Source organism: Entelurus aequoreus, linkage group LG04, assembly GCF_033978785.1.
Source record: "Entelurus aequoreus isolate RoL-2023_Sb linkage group LG04, RoL_Eaeq_v1.1, whole genome shotgun sequence".
Taxonomy (NCBI): domain Eukaryota; kingdom Metazoa; phylum Chordata; class Actinopteri; order Syngnathiformes; family Syngnathidae; genus Entelurus; species Entelurus aequoreus.
Window position 1 is genome coordinate 30,571,320 of NC_084734.1, and position 19,832 is coordinate 30,591,151.

Sequence of the window (19,832 nt, forward strand, 5' to 3'; positions counted from 1 at the left end):
TCCTCCCTTCTCTAACTTTATTGAATGAAATATAGACATGTTTGTGCATCGTTACTATTAACAGCTTGGACATATAAAAGACAGTTAAAACCATGCTTGGATGAATATTAGAGTTGAACGCCTGTCGGAAGGAGATGAGTTCTAACAGTACAAGGACATACATCATCTGTACAAATGTTAACAAGCTCCACGGTTAAAGTGTTACAAAAAGCTGAACGTTGCAGAGATCCACTAAGTCAATACACTTTGATTTATTTGGTACAAAAATCAAGTAGTGATGCAGCCATTGATTATTTTCTTGGTAAAAATGTGTGTTTTGATGAAAAAATAGCATAAAGACCTGTTAACGCACTACCTTCTACAGCCATCGGAGGGCGCCATTTTACAGAATGAAGCCTCAATGATATGATAGCATTTTATGTTATTACAAGAAATAATTAGTCGTTTCACAGTAAATTAGACAGCTTATGTGTTTCTTATATACATTAAAAAGTAAAGAGAGGACCCCCCCAAAAACGCTGTAATTTGGATATTTTGCAGTCCGGGGAACAGTTTGTATCATGGCTGCTACAAGACCCTTCAAAAGCGCTCTTGCACAAAATTTGCTTTGGTAATCTCATGTTGTTCTCGTTGTCTGAATTTTCTATTTGGAAGAAAACCAAAAAAAATTGGGCTCGAAATGCAAAAAATAAAAGGCTATTGAAAGAATATTGGCGATATAAATACAATATACAAGAGAATAATCCTCCATCTGTTTACCTGCTGAGATACTCTCGCACCTGCACACACACTCACTTACACACACACACACACATGCGCAGGTGAACACTCGTCCAGGTGGGGGATGCTTGCATCATGCCAGCAATAAAAGGGGTCATTGAGACTGCTGGTTGCTGGGTGGATGGGGGGATGGATGGATGGATGAAATGCATGGATGGATGAGAGGATTACACAGTCTCTCTCTCGCGGCAGGAAGGTGTGGAGCCCAGTCTCAGCGTCTCAGTGTCTGCTAGCACCGAGCATCCTCTCTTCCTCGTCACTCTCCTCTCGTCTCCCAGGCAGCGGTTCACATCATCTGGGCGTAGAGGACAACATGCATCACCAAAATGTTCATAGTGATTTAGATAACATCTGTTAATTGTCTTCTGTCAAACGTTTGGAGACACGCGCTTGCTAAAAAGTATGCGACAATGTCTTTAGGGACGCTTTTACATACTTTTTAGTAGGAACGTGTCTCTAAACTTTTGATTAGTACTGTATACTCTCAAGTGATGTCAGTTTCAGATCATGTTAACCAATAGCAAATAAGCCACGCCCACTTAGGCAATGCGCCCTAAAGCACTGATAGTAGATTACAGCGCACCATAAAAAATGTCACTCGTATAAAACTTGGCTTGTCCTCGGTATTTCCCAGCTGTAATTCACTTTACTAGAAAAGACATCTGGGGTGGAACATAATCAGTCTTTCAGCGCAAGTTCATCTCCCCCTCCCCCCCGCAGCCCACTTGCACACCACTTCCCTTTAGGATCCCGGTCAACAAAGAATGAGGGGGTCCACAACTGCATTCCTACTTTGATATCAAAGGATCCTTGGTAACTCAGCACCTGAACAAAAAGCTTTTTCATTTGGATCCCCCCCAATAAAAGTAGAGCCCATTGATGTCTAAAAAAAAAAAGACAAGATTGTTTGATGAAGGAATCTGGAATTAAAAAGTCCTCACCTGCTCACGATACTGGCATGATCTCTGTGGACACGGGCTCGATCTCCTTTACAGCCTCCTCAATCACCTCTATCACCTGCGCCATCACCTCTGCGCACTTTGCCGTCGTCGTAGTCTCCGCCTCTTCCGTCACCCTTTGGTTGTCTCCCTGTGCGTCCACGGGGCGTTTGGTGTTGAACTCCTCCACCGCCTCCTCCTCGATGGACACTTCCTCCACCACCTGCGCAGAGTGCAGGACCACCTGCTTGGGGAGGTGCCTTTCTCTCTCCTCTGGTTCCTCTTCCTCCTTCACCACGTTTAGTTTGTCATTGCTTTGTCGTTTCTCTGCGACTTCTTCCATGACGGTTTCTGCACTTACTTCTTCGGCTTTCTTCAAACCAACCTGTGGTTTCTTATCCACGGAGGTATCAAGGGTCTCTGCAACTTCTATTGGAATTGCTTCACATTCCGTGGCAACGAAAATTGGCTTCCGTGCTTTTTTTTCACAGGTGATAGGGACTGGCATGTCAGTGATGAGGGTCTCCATCTGGATTTCGATCTCCTTTTCCATAGTTGCGACTGCCTGGACTTGAGTTGGAGTCGAGGCTTTTGGGGTGCTTGGTTGTTCTGCAACTTTATCCATAGCATCCTGAATGACGGTCTGGGCAATGACCATACTTTGGGCCTCAATTTTACTGGTGTCCTCTGTCAGGGGCACAGTTTCCTCTTGGTTCGCACTTGGCGGGCTGATAAGGACAATGGACTCTTTGATGACACAAACTTCCTCACTTGCGGCTACGACTTCACTTTTAATTTGTTGTGCCATGTCTATAGTTTCTATGTTGGTTTCCACACTCAGCTCAGTGACTTCTCCGTTCTGGGTGCAGACAGGAATTTCAACCACAGGTGTAACAGTACTGATAAGAGCGTCGTCAGTAGAGATGGTGGTCTGGATGAATTGTGGCTTCACAAGAGAGGTGACAATACCAACGTTTAGAGGCTCAGGTTCACAGCTTTCACTAGCTGTTTGATTGTTGGGGATTTCTATTTGAGGACTCTCAACAGGCTCAATCTCTGCGTTGTTCACTTGTTGGACTTGGGCATTCAATAGCGCATCTTGTGTAACAACAGCCTCCTCTACTTTGAGAGAAGCTTCTTCAAGTGAGCTCTCTGTGCCAAGAGCATCGCTTACCACAGTAACACATTCCATGATAGGCAGGGCCGGTTTCTCGAGTGCCACCTTGGCAATCTCCTTAGTTCCCAGGCCAGTGCAGATGGCCATAGCCTCGTCATGGCCGTGTGGCTCCAGGAGGGTGTTGGTCTTGGCGTCAGCATGCTCAATCGTTGGTTCAAATTCAGTTTTTTCTGAAGCAACTTCTGCTGGTACATCTTCACTGATCACAGTTCTCTCAGGTGCAATTTCACTGATTTCAGCCTCAATACCTGAAATTAATTCCTCTGCATTTTCCGACGTGAGTTCTTGAGGATCATGGGCAGTTTCTGGGGGAGGAATCTTTGCGACTTCAGCTGTGGATAATCGCCGCCCTGTGGCTTTGGAGGGCAGTGTGGGTTGGTCCTCAGTGTCGTCGTCTGCAATATCAGTGTCAACAGACTTGGGCGTGGCAGCTTCCTCTGTGATGTCACTCAGCTGATCAGCATGTTCTACTGAAGCTGGGATCCACGATGGGGCTCTCTCCTTGGAGGAGACTTGACATACAGTTGTGGCTTCCTCTGCTGGTTGCTCCTGGACTTCTTCTGGTTGTGTATCAAACTCTGAGAGAGGAACAACGGCTGGGGTGTCATCCTCGCACTCAGTGGAAGCTTGTTTTTCTACCTTCTTCTTCCTGAGACCAGGGAAAAGCTTCCTCAAAGAAAAGGATGACTCCTCATTTGGTGCATCACTTTCAGGCTCAACCTGCTCTGTGCTCTGCTCTACCTTCTCCTCAACTTTAACCTTACTCTTTGGCATAACCATGCGTTTCAAAGTGTCCCAGGTAGACTCTCTCTCGGGGGGGCTGCTAAGTGGTTCTGGAGAAGAAGCAGCTTCATCTTCACTTTCAACATTTTCAGGGTTCTCCACAGCTGTCTCAGTTTTGTCCTCCTTGTCCTCATCTACTGGAGCTGGTGCAGCACCCTCCTCATCAATCTTGGTTTCCTCATCATCAGAATCAGATGTCTTCCTGGTCCTCTTTTTGGGTCCACCCATACACATCAGTGCTTCCCAGGAAACAGAGGTGTCCATTTTCTTTTTGGGCTCCTCTGTGCTGCTGACCAGTTTCTCTGTGTTTTCCAACTTCAACTCTTCCTCGGAGAGTTTATCCTCTTTAACTTCTTCCTCCACGCTCTTATCTGCTAGTGGAGCACTTTCAGAAGAAGACAATGTTGCAGATTTGGCTGCTTTGTCACTTGTGGCCTCATCATCACTCTCAGAAGGTCTTTTAACACGCTTCTTGGGTGTCACTAGTTTTTTGAAGGATGACCAGGCGATGATGCCCTCCTTTTTCTTCTCTCCATCTGAAGCTACTTCACCTTCTGATTCTTTGGTGGACTCAGCCTGGGCAGCCTCTGTTTCAATAGCATATTCTCCTGATTCCTCTGGTGTTGATGGTCCACTGTCGGCTTTAGCTGCAGACTCTGTAGACTCAGAGGAGGACTGAAGTTTCTCAGTTCCCTGATCTCCAGACTCAGTCACCTTTGCCTCAGTATCTTTCTTGCTCTTCTGTTTCTTAGTGGAGAGTTTTTTCAAGCCAGCGCCAGCAAAAAGCTTTTTCAGTGGGCTTCCGTGGGGCTTTACTTTCTCCTGTGAAGTCTGGAGCTCAGAGTCGGAGGTTACCTCTGTTGAAGCTTTTTCTTCTTCTGGCTTTGTCTCGTCAGAACATACGGAAGGGCTTTCAGCTGTGACTTCAGGCTCTGGTTTAGCCTCTTCAGCTGTTGGGGTGGCCTCTTTCTTGGGGTTTTCCTCCTCTGGAGTTGTTGGTGTTTCCTTGTTGGTTTCTTGCTCCTTCTCTCCCTTCTCTTCCTTATCGTCAGCAGTGGTTTCCTCACTTTTAACAGCATCTTCTTCTCCAGCAACCTCCTTGTCTTCCTCCTCTTTTGTTTTCTTAATGCTCGACTTCTTTCGCAGGTTAGAGAAGAGGCCTGTGCTGAAGAGCTTCCTGAAAGGGGACACGGTGGCCTCCTGGGCAGGACTGGCATCACCTTCTTTCTCAGCTTCTTCCTCTTTGACTGCTTCATCTGTCATTTCTGCAGTCTCTGCAGGACCATTTGGTGTTTCTGCATTGTCGGTATCTTTAGTGACTTCAGCCTCAGCGGTGGGTACCTCTATGTTGCCCTCTTTTTCATCCGCCTCAGCAGCCTCCACCTTTGCAGGTTCATCGATCCCATTGACCTCATCGCTATCCTTATCTCTCACATTCAGCAGCTTCACAGAGTCTTTTTCCTCGCTCTTGTCCTTCTTCAGGGTGAACTTGAACCCCACGAAGCGGAACATCTTCTTGAAGCCCACCTCGCTGGTCTCGTTGGGTTTTTCCTCTGCCGCCTTCTCCTCGATGGGAGTGATGTCATTGGCGTTGGGAGACTCCTTCTCCACTTTTTCGCCATTCACTTGAGGAGCCTGCTCGTCTGTAATGGTCTCCATTGTATCGGGAGCGTCCTCCTTCTGAGCCACGGACACACCATCAGGCTGGCCAACTAAAATGAAGAAAACAGGGACTTGACTAAACAAATTTAAATAGAAAAAGAAAGAACACTGCATAGCGGAAAATGGTGCAAACCACTTATTATGGTTGTAATTTGGTACAGTCTATGGTTTGTTTTTTCTTTTGCTAGCACCCACAACAGTCTGTAAAACAACACCTGATACTCTGGGACTCACAAGTGTAATTTGTAGATATCATGTTACCCGATTACATGCATTCACACCCTCTGTAAAGCATCACTGTGGGAACGATCGTGTTCTTTTTCTTTGAACATTCACAAGCAAAGCTCCAATTATTTCAAGTGTGGCGTGAGTACTACTAATGGTATTAAAAGCTAAACTGTGATGACCCACTAGTTTAAAATACACAAAAAGTACATTCCAGAAAATGAGAAAAACAAAGCCTTTCCCCAACTGCTGTTTGTAAATCTTTGTATCCCACAAAAAAACGCAGCCACAACGGGTTCACATCTTAAATTACAGACTCACTACATTCTTCAGATATTTGAGTGTTAAAATAGAAACATTGTTTTGAAGGTTTGGAGTAAATGATGTCAAAACAGCTTTCAATTCGGACAATTCTCACATTGATTTTACAGAAAAGACACTCTCAAAATACTTTATAGGGCTTTAAGCTACTAGGGAATGTGAGCTATGATATTCCTTCTTACTTTTAGGGCCAAAGGGGACCTTAAGAATGGCTACTTCTCCTTTAGCTTAAATGCATTTGAAATATCTAAAACCAGCCAGGTTTTCCACCCCCATTCTTGAATGTGTGTCCAATCCCCTTGACCCAAATTCAAATTCCACCACATTGGAATAGATGGGGGGCCCCCCCTCCATGGCACAACACAATAGCCCTCTAACCCTTGCTGGCCTCTGGAAATAAAGCGACGGGGGAAGTACCGGTAGTGGTCACAAACCGTTGCTGTTATCAAGACTAAATCAAACAAGAGTCAGCATATTTACTAAATAAAGTCACGCCCGGGCGACCTATGACAGCCAGTGTCGCGTGGACATGGGGTCTCTCCCACACAGGTGTCGTTTACAGACTTGTTTTCTTGCTCACAATACCGACTGACCACAACCTCCTTTAGTATGAAGGTGTAAAGTTTGGGGCGGACTGCCGGATGAGGCCATGTGTATCTGCACGGATCATAAAGCAGGAACCATGTGGATTTAACACACTACTGGCATCTCTCTCGTCTTTTTGATGTCTTGGTTTTTGTTTTGTCCCAACTGTGAACGTCCCTAGACTGATTTGATTTGGGGAGGGGGAGCTGAGAGTAGGGGTTTTAAATAACGACTGTACCACAAAGAATGTTACTGGGGTGAGGCTGCAGGGGGTGAGTGTGGGCGGAAAAGTGGATAGACAGGATTTTATTCTCGCTTGTGGGGAAGACTCTCCTGCACCTAAAAACTTTTGTTAGGGGCCCAAATAAAAGTGTGTATCTACACATATAGATTGTTGTATTTATGATTTGTGTTAGCCAGCAATGACATTATTCTTAATATCTTAAGAAATTTGAGTGTAAATGAGATTTTGGATGGTAAGATGACACTTTGTTTACAAACGTTTACTAAATGTATGCAAATCCTTCTTAGTATAGCTAGTCTGGAGCAGCAGCAGCTCTGTAAACAAAAGAAGTCAATCCAGAAAAAAAGAGGCCAACCCCCTCCAAAAAAACCTGACAAAAGACTGCACCCCCTCTCTTTATCTAAGGTCAGGGTTACCAGAAACTTCCCAACTCCAGACCCAAAGTTGCTCTAATATATCAAGCTATGACAACATAAAATGTGCATCAACTAATGATTAATTGGGTGCCACAAGTGGTCGTTCTTTTTTAAACATTTGATTTATTAAAGATGGAAACTACACCGCTTTAGACCCTGAGACTGCAGCCTTAGATTCAAAGGCTGCAGTCTGAGGGTCTAAAGCGGTGTAGTCTCCATCTTTAATAAATCAAATGTTTAAAAAAGAACGACCACTTGTGGCACCCAAGGCGGGCATATATCAAGCAGCTGCATCTTCACCGTCATCAACATAAAGCAAGTCACGGTTTTTACTTAATTCCATAGCTCCCTCCCACTACGGCTTAAGTGGGCACAACCCCACAGGAAATTTTGATTCCACTCTAATCTAATGAAATACTTCACATGACGAGACGACGGGGTGTGACATGAGCTGAAAGGCTTGGCAAATTGGTACCTTGCACATCTTTATTTATGATTATTGGATATATTATACTTGCATGAGGAGGATGCTGTCAAGGGAATGCACAAAATGCACCAACAGGAGAGTAACTAACACTCATGAGTTATTTTACTTTTTCTAAATGTAAAATCAATGTTCCATGCAAGAGTGACTTCACACACACACACACACACACACACACACACACACACACACACACACACACACACACACACACACACACACACACACACACACACACACACACACACACACACACACACACACACACACACACACACACACACACACTACTATCCAACCACACCCTCAGGACAACAATGCCCACAGCAATACTCACTGATGTATAAAGAAACCAGGACAATCAGCAGCACATAAACACACACAACAAACTATTCAAAAGGAGCAAAAGCTCGATTTTGCGACATAAATAATTGTGTTTACCTGTTAGAGTAATTGTCCCCAGCATTTGTGAAAGTCCAAAAAATCCTAAACAAAAATTAAGAAAAAAGAAAAAAAAAGTTTTAAAAAAAAAGGCACCACTTTATGTGATAATTTCTTTGTTTATAATAAACTCTAATGAGTTTTTGAAAAATGATTTCCCTTCCGTTTTTATCTATGGATGGAAGTCCTGTGTTGGGAGTTCTTCTTGATGCGCTGCTCTGAGGTTATGTGTGCCTAGCGGCTCTCCTCACACACATTTCAACAGACTGACACACATGTCATGTTTGGGACCACCCCTGCCTCCAGCCCAGCCCCAAACTCCTTTCTTCAGCTGTTCTGAATGAGGCCCCTCACCTCCTCCTCCTCCTCCCCGTTCTCCTCCACCTAAGCAGAGCACACCCACCCCTCTCTCCTTTCCACATCCGCCACAGAATGGCCGCATCTCATCACGCGCTCGGGGAAGTGACCCAACTTCTACTATTGTATGCGATCACACTGCGTGGAAGCCACCGACCCCTCCCAACCCTCAGTCTCCTTTTCTGACCTTAATACCCATGCGTGACCTCGAAAGACAGACTGGCACAGATGGGCTAAAAAGTCGATAAAAGTGGTTGAGCATAACACGCAACCTGCCGCACCCTCTCCCCTGCGCCGTATTCATCATGCCAATCAAACTAGAATGGGGACATTTGGTATATTTTTACTGAATGCAGGCTGTACATGGTGGGGTACATCTCGCACAAACTAGCAAAAAAAGTAAACATAAAAGCATTGTAACGTTGTAACTTATCCTACTCTGACTTTCACACCTGTTGCTGATGTAAATTCCATTTAGCATACATGTAGTACATGTTAAAAATCGTCAAACAAAGCTTAAAGGCCTACTGAAACCCACTACTACCGACCACGCGGTCTGATAGTTTATACATCAATGATGAAATCTTAACATTGCAACAAATGCCAATACGGCCGGGTTAGATTAGTAAAGTGCAATTTTCAATTTCCCGCGAAATATCCTGCTGAAAACGTCTCGGTATGATGACGCCTGCGCGTGACGTCACGGATTGTAGCGGACATTTTGGGACGGCATTGTGGCCAGCTATTAAGTCGTCTGTTTTCATTGCAAAATTCCACAGTATTCTGGACATCTGTGTTGGTGAATCTTTTGCAATTTGTTTAATGAACAATGGAGACAGCAAAGAAGAAAGCTGTAGGTGGGAAGCGGTGTATTAGCGGCCGGCTGCAGCAACACAAACACGTAGCCGGTGTTTCATTGTTTACATTCCCGAACGATGACAGTCAAGCTTTACAATTGGCCTGGGACAGCAGAGACTCTTACCAGGAGGACTTTGAGTTGGATACGCATGCTTGTGGAGATGGGACAACAGAGAATCTTACCAGGAGGACTTTGAGTTGGATACGCGCTACCGTGAGTACGCAGCTGCAGCTTCCAAACATTTGATCGCTTGCCCGTACGAGCGTTCCGCTATGAGCATGTCACGTACGTAACTTTGGGGAAATATATGTGCTGTATGAACTTTGCGGAGGTGAACGGTACTTTGGGCTGTGGGATTGAGTGTGTTGTGTGGGTGTTTGATTTGTATTGGCGGGTTATATGGACGGGAGGGGGGAGGTGTTTGTTATGAGGGATTAATTTGTGGCATATTAAATATAAGCCTGGTTGTGTTGTGGCTAATAGAGTATATACTGTATAAGTCTTGTGTTTATTTACTGTTTTAGTCATTCCCAGCTGAATATCAGGTCCCACCCGCCTCTCACAGCATCTTCCCTATCTGAATCGCTTCCACTGCCCTCTAGTCCTTCACTCTCACTTTCCTCATCCACAAATCTTTCATCCTCGCTCAAATTAATGGGGAAATCGTTGCTTTCTCGGTCCGAATCGCTCTCGCTGCTGGTGGCCATGATTGTAAACAATGTGCAGATGTGAGGAGCTCCACAACCTGTGACGTCACGCTACTTCAGGTACAGGCAAGGCTTTTTTATCAGCGACCAAAAGTTGCGAACTTTATCGTCTATGTTCTCTACTAAATCCTTTCAGCAAAAATATGGCAATATTGCGAAATGATCAAGTATGACACATAGAATGGATCTGCTATCCCCGTTTAAATAAGAAAATCTCATTTCAGTAGACCTTTAAAGACTTATGGACAATTTAGCTAAGTGTTGCTTGTGCCCCTGCAAAGATGTTTTGCTTGACAATGGCCATGTTTTTACCCAAATTATACACAAAAGCTTGCTAGTCTTTAAAGATTTGTATTAAAATGTTGGTTACGGTGAAACACCCCGAAGTTGTACCATAAAAAGTAAAAAAAGAAAAATGAGTGTACAATTAGCAGCCATGTGGCATGTGTTCTACTAAGACTGCACGTACAAGTGATAACAAGTGTTAAAGTGACCAATGAGACACTTTAATAATATATCCTCCAACGGTCCAACTTGTACTGTTTCGTTATGTTTTGGAATATGCAGCAGACAAATATAACACAAACCACCTTTTTTGGGCAATAAAGAGGTTCAATCTAGACCAGGCCTGGGCAATTGTTTTGACTCGGGGGGGCCAAATTTAGAGAAAAAAATGTGTCTGGGGGCTGGTATATCTATTTTATAAAAAATGTTTACTGAATGAGACACCCAGACTGTACATGAAAATAAAAAATGTGGGATTTACAATATTAACTACGAACCATAAAACACTGAATATTGACAACATATGAAAAATGCAACAAACACATCAAATATGAACACCAAGGGTAAAAAAAACAACACCTACAGTCCGATATATCTGATATATAACTAAGCTTTAGAACTTTGTTGTAAAAATCTCCTTCCGCGTCTTTCCCTGACACCCGCATTTCAGGCTGGCCGCTCTGGAAACACTCTGTGGAAATGCTCCCCACCCACACTGCTTGGTGCCTCGTCTGAGCTGCTGTGACTTAGATTACCATAGTAACTAATTAGATTACCATAGTAACTAGTATATCATGCAAAAGTGCAGATTCCAACCATTGAAATACTTTGTATAGTTCAAGACTTACGGTCATTTGAAAACATCACTGCACATCATAATGAAAGCTACACTTTCCATCTTAAAGATCTAAAAAAAATATTTGGAAATTAAAAAGCATGGGGCCCCCGGGCCTTAATTTGCCCAGGTCTGTTCTAGACAACACAACACAAGGTATGCTCTGGGAGGCGCCAGAGTGGGAATATTGTAAGAAAAGTTTTTTCATATAGGAGATATACTGTATTATAATAATATATTTCTAATTTGGAATAAAAAATGCACGTAAAAAAAAAACAACCGAAAGAAAGACGCCAAAACTAATCAGTTGAATTTGTTCTAATCAGCCCCATAAGTCATCCAGAAGCTATACAATCGAATATTTTTTATTTCTGACAGTCTAAATATGTTGATGCGCACACGGATGGAGGATTCGCTCTCCACCGTCTTTCTTTGCAGCCTTTCTCACAGCCATTTGTGCGTAACTGTGCCAGTTTGCATGGACTTTTTAGACAAAATATTGACTACTATCATCAATTTCTGTCTTAATGAATCCCATTGTGAGTGTGAAACGATTATATTTGCTTCTCTTTCTCCCAATATTGTGGCCGTTCTGATGATCAGCATACATTCATGAAGACAGGCACGCTAAATGCAATGCACTCTCTATTTTGTTCATTTAAGAGATGCAATCCTTAAAGGCCTACTGAAATGAATTTTTTTTATTCAAACGGGGATAGCAGATCCATTCTATGTGTCATACTTGATCATTTCGCGATATTGTCATATTTTTGCTGAAAGGATTTAGTAGAGAACATCGACGATAAAGTTCGCAACTTTTGGTCGCTTATAAAAAAAGCCTTGCCTGTACCGGAAGTAGCGTGACGTCGCAGGTTGAAAGGCTCCTCACATTTCCCCATTGTTTACACCAGCAGCGAGAGAGATTCAGACCGAGAAAGCGACGATTACCCCATTAATTTGAGCCAGGATGAAAGATTCGTGGATGAGGAACGTTAGAGTGAAGGACTAGAGTGCAGTGCAGGACGTATCTATTTTCGCTCTGACCGTAACTTAGGTAAAAGGGCTCATTGGATTCCACACTTTCTCCTTTTTCTATTGTGGATCACGGATTTGTATTTTAAACCACCTCGGATACTATATCCTCTTGAAAATGAGAGTCGAGAACACGAAATAGACATTCACAGTGACTTTTATCTCCACGACAATACATCGGCGAAGCACTTTAGCTACGGAGCTAACGTGATAGCATCAGGATTAACTGCAGATAGAAACAAAATAAATAAACCCCTGACTGGAAGGATAGACAGAAAATCAACAATACTATTAAACCATGGACCTGTAAATACACGGTTAATGCTTTCCAGCCTGGCGAAGCTTAACAATGCTGTTGCTAACGACGCCATTGAAGCTAACTTAGCAACGGGACCTCACAGAGCTATGCTAAAAACATTAGCTATCCACCTACGCCAGCCAGCCCTCATCTGCTCATCAACTCCCGTGCTCACCTGCGTTCCAGCGATCGACGGAGCGATGAAGGACTTCACCCGATCATCCGTGCGGTCGGCGGCTAGCGTTGGATAGCGCGTCTGCTATCCAAGTCAAAGTCCTCCTGGTTGTGTTGCTGCAGCCAGCCGCTAATACACCGATCCCACCTTCAACTTTCTTCTTTGCAGTCTTCACTGAAACCCACTACTACCGACCACGCAGTCTGATAGTTTATATATCAATGATATATATATGCCAATACGGCCGGGTTAACTTATAAAGTGACATTTTAAATTTGCCGCTAAACTTCCGGTTCGAAACGCCTCTGAGGATGACGTATGCGCGTGACGTAGCCCGGCGAACACGGGTATGCCTTCCACATTGAAGCCAATACGAAAAAGCTCTGTTTTCATTTCATAATTCCACAGTATTCTGGACATCTGTGTTCGTGAATCTGTTGCAATCATGTTCATTGCATTATGGAGAAGGAAGCTGAGCAAGCAAAGAAGAAAGTTGTCGGTGCGAAATGGATGTATTTTTCAAACGTAGTCAGCAACAACAGTACACAGCCGGCGCTTCTTTGTTTACATTCCCGAAAGATGCAGTCAAGATGGAAGAACTCGGATAACAGAGACTCTAACCAGGAGGACTTTTGACTTCGATACACAGACGCCTGTAGAGAACTGGGACAACACAGACTCTTACCAGGATTACTTTGATTTGGATGACAAAGACGCAGACGTGCTACTGTGAGTATGCAGCTTTGGCTTTTAAACATTTGATCGCTTGACCGTATGTGCGCAACTTTTTTTTGCGTATGTACGTAACTTTTTTAAAATATATAAGCTTTATGAACCTTGGGTTAGGTGAACGGTCTTTTGGGCTGAGTGATTGTGTGTGTTGATCAGGTGTTTGAATTGTATTGGCGTGTTCTATGGAGCTAGGAGCTAGCATAGGAGCTAGGAGCTAGCATAACAAACACGCAGGTGTTTTTATGCAGGATTAATTTGTGGCATATTAAATATAAGCCTGGTTGTGTTGTGGCTAATAGAGTATATATATGTCTTGTGTTTATTTACTGTTGTAGTCATTCCCAGCTGAATATCAGGTCACCCCCGGCTCTCACAGCATCTTCCCTATCTGAATAGCTTCAACTCCCCACTAGTCCTTCACTTGCACTTTACTCATCCACAAATCTTTCATCCTCGCTCAAATTAATGGGGAAATTGTCGCTTTCTCGGTCCGAATCTCTCTCACTTCATGCGGCCATCATTGTAAACAATAGGGAACTTTGCGTATATGTTCAACTGACTATGTCACGCTACTTCCGGTAGGGGCAAGCCTTATTTTTATCAGATACCAAAAGTTGCAATCTTTATCGTCGTTGTTCTATACTAAATCCTTTCAGCAAAAATATGGCAATATCGCGAAATGATCAAGTATGACACATAGAATAGATCTGCTATCCCCGTTTAAATAAAAAAAATTCATTTCAGTAGGCCTTTAAACAAATTGCAAAAAGATTCACCAACACAGATGTCCAGAATACTGTGGAATTTTGCGATGAAAACCAAGCTTTTTGTATTGGATACAATGTGTCCGAATACTTCCGTTTCAACCATTGACGTCACGCGCATACGTCATCATACATAGACGTTTTCAACCGGAAGTTTAGCGGGAAATTTAAAATTGCACTTTATAAGTTAACCCGGCCGTATTGGCATGTGTTGCAATGTTAAGATTTCATCATTGATATATAAACTATCAGACTGCGTGGTCGGTAGTAGTGGGTTTGCTATCAGGTTTGCACATGTTTTAGTCCACACAAACCTTGAGTAAATCAGGCCCTTTCTGTGGGAGTAAATTGCCACCAAAAATGAATTTAACTGTCAGTCGAGCAGTCGGGGGCTGCGAAATTGCTAACAATGCCCAAGACGTAGTGAGTCGTCTAAAGCAGGAACAGGCTTTAATCATGCAATAGAGTCCATACTTTCAGGCACTTCCACTTAGGATTTTTCAAAACATCTCCAAAATACACTCTTGTTTGCACCCTACGCCTGTATCGCCCCTAAATGGTATTTTTTGATAGTATATGGTTGGCAATTTGTGTCAGGGGAGTAATGCTGGTCACAATAAATGTACACTTTACTGGCGACGCATTATCAAACTCATATCTTGAGTGGCACACACACAAAAGCTACTTTCACTCGCGAAAAACTGTCGTTTTTTATGTCTCTGTTTAAAGACAGTCGTCTCCTTAGAGAGAAATGACAATCCCAACCAATCCAAAGGCCAAAAAGGTGTGGATGGAGGTGTAAATGCTAATGGAGCCTTCTCAATGGCTTAATAGAGACACTTTTAATCCATCTTTTGTCCCAGGTGCTGGAGGTGAGGTGGGGGGCGCAGACAAGAAGGAATGCAGATAAATCCTCAGGTAAATACCGCGGTCGTCTGATCTGTAATCTTCGGCATTGTCACGAGAGGAATGTGCGAATTGCGAGCGCCGTGCTCCCAAATGGGTGATAACAGCCGTAATCGAGTTCTGTCTGCAGTCATCTGGATACACGTCTACCTTCCGGAACTTCTTTAGGTTCTTCACAAAAAAATCGTGTTATCTATCGTACTGTAGCCCATCCTGTGAGTGCACTGAGCTAAAATCGCGTCATGGACGGTGACACAGTCAATACGGCAGGTTCTATTCTACAACTCAGAGTAAGTCTTGTTGTTTTTATTTGGGTGAAGATTGAAATTTCTAATGCATCACAGTGGAGCGACTCATGTATTGTGACACACCATTAAGAATTTCTGTCGATGCAGTGACACATTAGGTAAATGTGCCGCTCTCCATGTACGACTGACTGTACATTGTGCTGAGTGGCTGTGAGTCAAGCAGAAGGGAATGCAAAGTTTGGTGGGAGTTCATCACCCACCCCCACCCCCACCTTCCTTTTACGCCCTGACTTCCTTCATATGACTCACACAGCCGCATTCTTCCACTTCTATACATGCTGCCCCTCTTTAATTCACACACACAAACAGCTTCAGGCTATTTTGATGTGGGGGTCAAGAATCCAGTTGGCTGGTCTACTTCTATTTTAGCCACAATGATTAAGCAGGATTCAATACAAAAAGTAACACAAGAATGGGCAGAAAAGTCTATTTTCCAGTTAACATGAGACAGTATGTCCAACCTATCCCTAACTAAATGATCAAAATGCAATAAAAAAGTATGGTATTTTCCGGACCATAGGGCGCACCAGATTATAAGGCTCACTGCCGATGAGTGGGTCAAGTCAGGTTTATTTTCATCCAAATGCAATTAAAGGAGTCATATTATGATTTTTTTTCCTAAATGTAAAACACTTCCTTGTGGTCTACATAACATGTAACGGTGGTTTTTTGGTCAAAATGTTGCATGGATTATGTTTAACAGATCATCTTCAAGCCGCTTTCTGACAGTCGCTTCAGGATGCGCCGTTTTGTGGGCGGTCTTATTTACGTGGCTCACCTTCGACAGCGTCTTCTCCCCGTCATCTTTGTTGTAGCGGTGTAGCGTGCAAGGACGGGAGTGGAAGAAGTGTCAAAAGATGGAGCTAACTGTTTTAATGACATTCAGACTTTACTTCAATCAATAACGGAGCAGCATCTTCTCATCCGTGGCTCACTAGTGCAATAACAACGCCGGAAATGTGTCCCGGGAAAAACCGTCCGACCGGAACTCTCTAATAACTAAAGTTCCTTGTGTGAATAATGTAAACTCACTACACCGGTATGTTTTAGCACTTTCATGGCGAGTTTACTGACAGATATAAGTAAGAACTTCACACTACTTTGTTTTAGAAATGCCAACAGCGTAGGATAATTGTCCCATAACAAGAAGATAGAGAAAAATAAGAAGCTTATTGACTACGGCATTGTCACGGACTACAAAGGCTGACGCACGCACATTTTCAGGACTTATGCAGATCCCAAATACAGATCAGCAGGTACCAGAATGTAAGAAAAGTTCCTTTTGCATAATATTGCAATACAAAACGCCAGATAATATGTCTTACCTTATACACACACCATAATAATATTCGTATGTTGAAGCACAGTACAAATCATCAAGCGGTGCGGCTTCATAGCTTACCAAAGTCGTACTAAAACATTGTGACGGACTTTTGAGCGCCTTGTGTAATGTTCTATATTTTCAATGGAACATATGAAATCTTGGTGTTGTTTAACTGAGTCATATTGCAGTCTACACATATATCTTATGTGTGACTGCCATCATATTGCAATCTACACATATCTCTTATGTGTGACTGCCATCTACTGGTCACACTTATCATTTCACCATATACCAAATAAAATAGCTTCGAGGTCTGTAAGCACAACCAAAATTATTCCGTACATTAGGCGCACCGGGTTATAAGGCGCACCGTCGAGCTTTGAGAAAATGAAAGGATTTTAAGTGCGCCTTATAGTCCGAAAAATACGGTAATCACAAGATTTCATAAAATAATGCCGATTTTACATAATACTTAAAAAAGTGTAATTGATTTCTTATCATCCCTAAATATTGGGAATACTACAGCCTTGTTAAAGCACCATTTATTTTGATTCTAGCTGAGCTTTACAAAATGTAAATACTCGCGATACGAGTGCCTAAGCTTGCATTTTTTTGCAGGATACGCGCTACTCCTAAACTAATTCTTATGCTTTAGGTTGTGAGCATAAACTCATGATGTTATCGCGTTAACTTTGACAACTGTAGTACAAATATTAACACAACTTAACTTAAAGCTGCTTTCCAGGTTGCTTTTTACAAAGTATTTCCAGAGATACCAAAAACGTGAGGAGAGATTCCTTGAATACACACAGGGGAGTGAATAAGACATTTAAATGATATAATGGGCCACTGCAACCTTCTATGTATTACACATATGCCGTTTAAGAGAAGACAAAACTGAACTTTCAGCCTTTGTCTTGATGCCCTGGTGAAGTGAGAAGACGGGACCTTATTTTAAATGAAAATACATGCTAGAGTGCAGGAATTTCGAGGAGGGGTCTTGAATAGCTGGGCGGGGTGGGGTGGGGGGGATAGGCCCTTTTTGTAACGGGGACATGACATCATCACAGAGAACACAAGAAATGTCCTCCCATCCTTACTGAGAATTCCAAGAAGTTTCTCGGAAGAGGGCGAATTAAATGGCGGAAAAGGAAAAGGACAAGTGTGTGAAATGGCTGAAACATCAGAGAGATGTTTCCGTTCAATAGTTCATTGCTATTTCCTTCACACGCTCCAGCACAGCTCCTTTTAATCCTTCTCTCACTCCACTCCTTTCTCTAGTAGACTCTATCCTCGAGAGCCCATCTCCTCTTCAGTGTGTGTGTGTCCAACAATGTCAGACAGGAAGCACAATCAGGTCTTGACATCGCCGTTTCCTCTTCCTTTGCACGTTTTCCTGGCGAACGCTCTAGAAGACTCAATGTTTACACACCAAGTCACGGTCTGTGAACATTGTGTGACGTCCTTCAGGGAGATCAAATCTGTGTTGGAGTTGTGACATCAAGCACGCATGCACGCAGAAAACTTCGGGTCACCGTTATCTTGCAGGAAACGTGCAATATTTCCTCCAGTTTGTGTAACAATTTAAATGCGGGGCTACTTTATGTTCAGAGGTAGGAGTGTACGGTATTTAGTCCGCCTTACCATCTGTTGTCTATGGCCTCACTTTTCGCCGCATTCCTGACATGTTTTCTTTGCAATATGTGCAGTTGTTCTTTGGCATCCTCCACTGCAGCTAACTTTAAAATATGTGGATAGAAAACACTCAAGGTTGTCCTCCTAGACCAGGGGTCAGCAACCCAAAATGTTGAAAGAGCCATATTGGACCAAAAACACAAAAACAAAACTCTGTCTGGAGCCGCAAAAAAACGAAAGCCTTATATAAGTGTTATAATGAAGGCAACACATAATGTAAGTGTCCATATTAGTTATATTAGCCTACTATCAAAATGACTATGTGTCGCAGGCTGACGCAAATCTTCGTTTACAGAAGTGTAGAAATGTAATATTTATTTTACACATTTTTACAACATTGGAAAACATTAATAAAACTTCTCAGAGGGTGAGATAACTCCTGGAAATGACTGACAAAGTGACAAAAGTGTAGACGTGTGTGTCCAAGTTAAAGGAAACTACAGGCTGTCTTCCTCTAGTGCAGTGGTCCCCAACCTTTTTGTAGCTGGGGACCGGTCAACGCTTGAAAATTTGTCCCACGGACCGGGGTGAGGAGGGGGTGTAATTTTTTTTCTTTTTCTTTTAATAAAAAATACAGTCGTGTGTGCTTACGGACTGTATCCCTGCAGACTGTATTGACCTATATTGATATATAATGTATATATTGTGTTTTTTATGTTCATTTAATAAAAAATAAAAAATATTTTTTTTTATTTCTTGCGCGGCCCGGTACCAATCGGTCCGCAGACCGGTGGTTGGGGACCACTGCTCTAGTGGATTTAGCACGGCACACAAGTCAATAACATCAACAAAGCTCACCTGTATGCATTCACGCACAGTATAAAACGTTTGGTGGACAAAATGAGGCAAAGACGGAGTGGCATAAAACACGTCTTTCTGTGGCAGCGTTGGAGTAAGTTGTACATGTAAACAAACTATGGTGAGTTCAAGGACCGCCACAATTAGTAAGACAAAACGGCGCTCGCCAAATACTCCCATCAGTCAAGCATGTTTAATATAAACAGTGGGATTTCTAACAATTAGGTGTCATGTTTGTCCTCCTACAGGAACCATATTAAAACAAAAAAAAAAGTTTTCCGTCATCTTTTTACATTTTCATACATTTTTTAAAAAGCTCCAGGGAGCCAATAGGGTAGCACTAAAGAGCCGCATGTGGCTGGAAAGCCGCAGGTTGCTGACTCCCGTCCTAGACATTTAAAAAATATTTGGAAATGACTCACATTAGCGTAGGGCAGACCTGGGCAGAATACGACCCGCGGGCAACATGCGGCCCATTAATTTTCAATCCGGGCCGCTGGACATCATATTTTTAGACCTTTAACATCAAAACTGTAGCCGCAATTATTACGTGCAGTTCTGTTTTTAAATGACCGTAACTCTTGAACTATGGAAAGTATTTCACTGGTTGAAATCTGCCCTTTTGGGTGTTATAGGAGTTATTACGGTAATCTACGTCACATCAGCTCAAACGGGGAACAAACCACAGTGGGTGGGGTTTG

General features: G+C 43.0%; 1 protein-coding gene across 2 annotated transcripts in view; it reads right to left on the bottom strand.

Moving 5' to 3' along the window:
- The window catches only part of akap12b (A kinase (PRKA) anchor protein 12b), a 136,687-nt gene continuing 116,855 nt past the window's right edge, over nucleotides 1-19,832 (bottom strand). The window contains exons 2-4 of one of the 2 annotated variants that reach the window (XM_062044581.1): nucleotides 8,057-8,098; nucleotides 1,722-5,390; nucleotides 1-1,075 (exon numbers count right to left, since the gene is read on the bottom strand). In XM_062044581.1, the coding sequence (XP_061900565.1) occupies nucleotides 1,726-5,390; nucleotides 8,057-8,081 (3,690 nt within the window). In that variant the 5' untranslated portion in view covers nucleotides 8,082-8,098 and the 3' untranslated portion in view covers nucleotides 1-1,075; nucleotides 1,722-1,725. The remainder of the gene's footprint in view (nucleotides 1,076-1,721; nucleotides 5,391-8,056; nucleotides 8,099-19,832) is intronic. The other variant, XM_062044580.1, reaches the window with a different exon arrangement.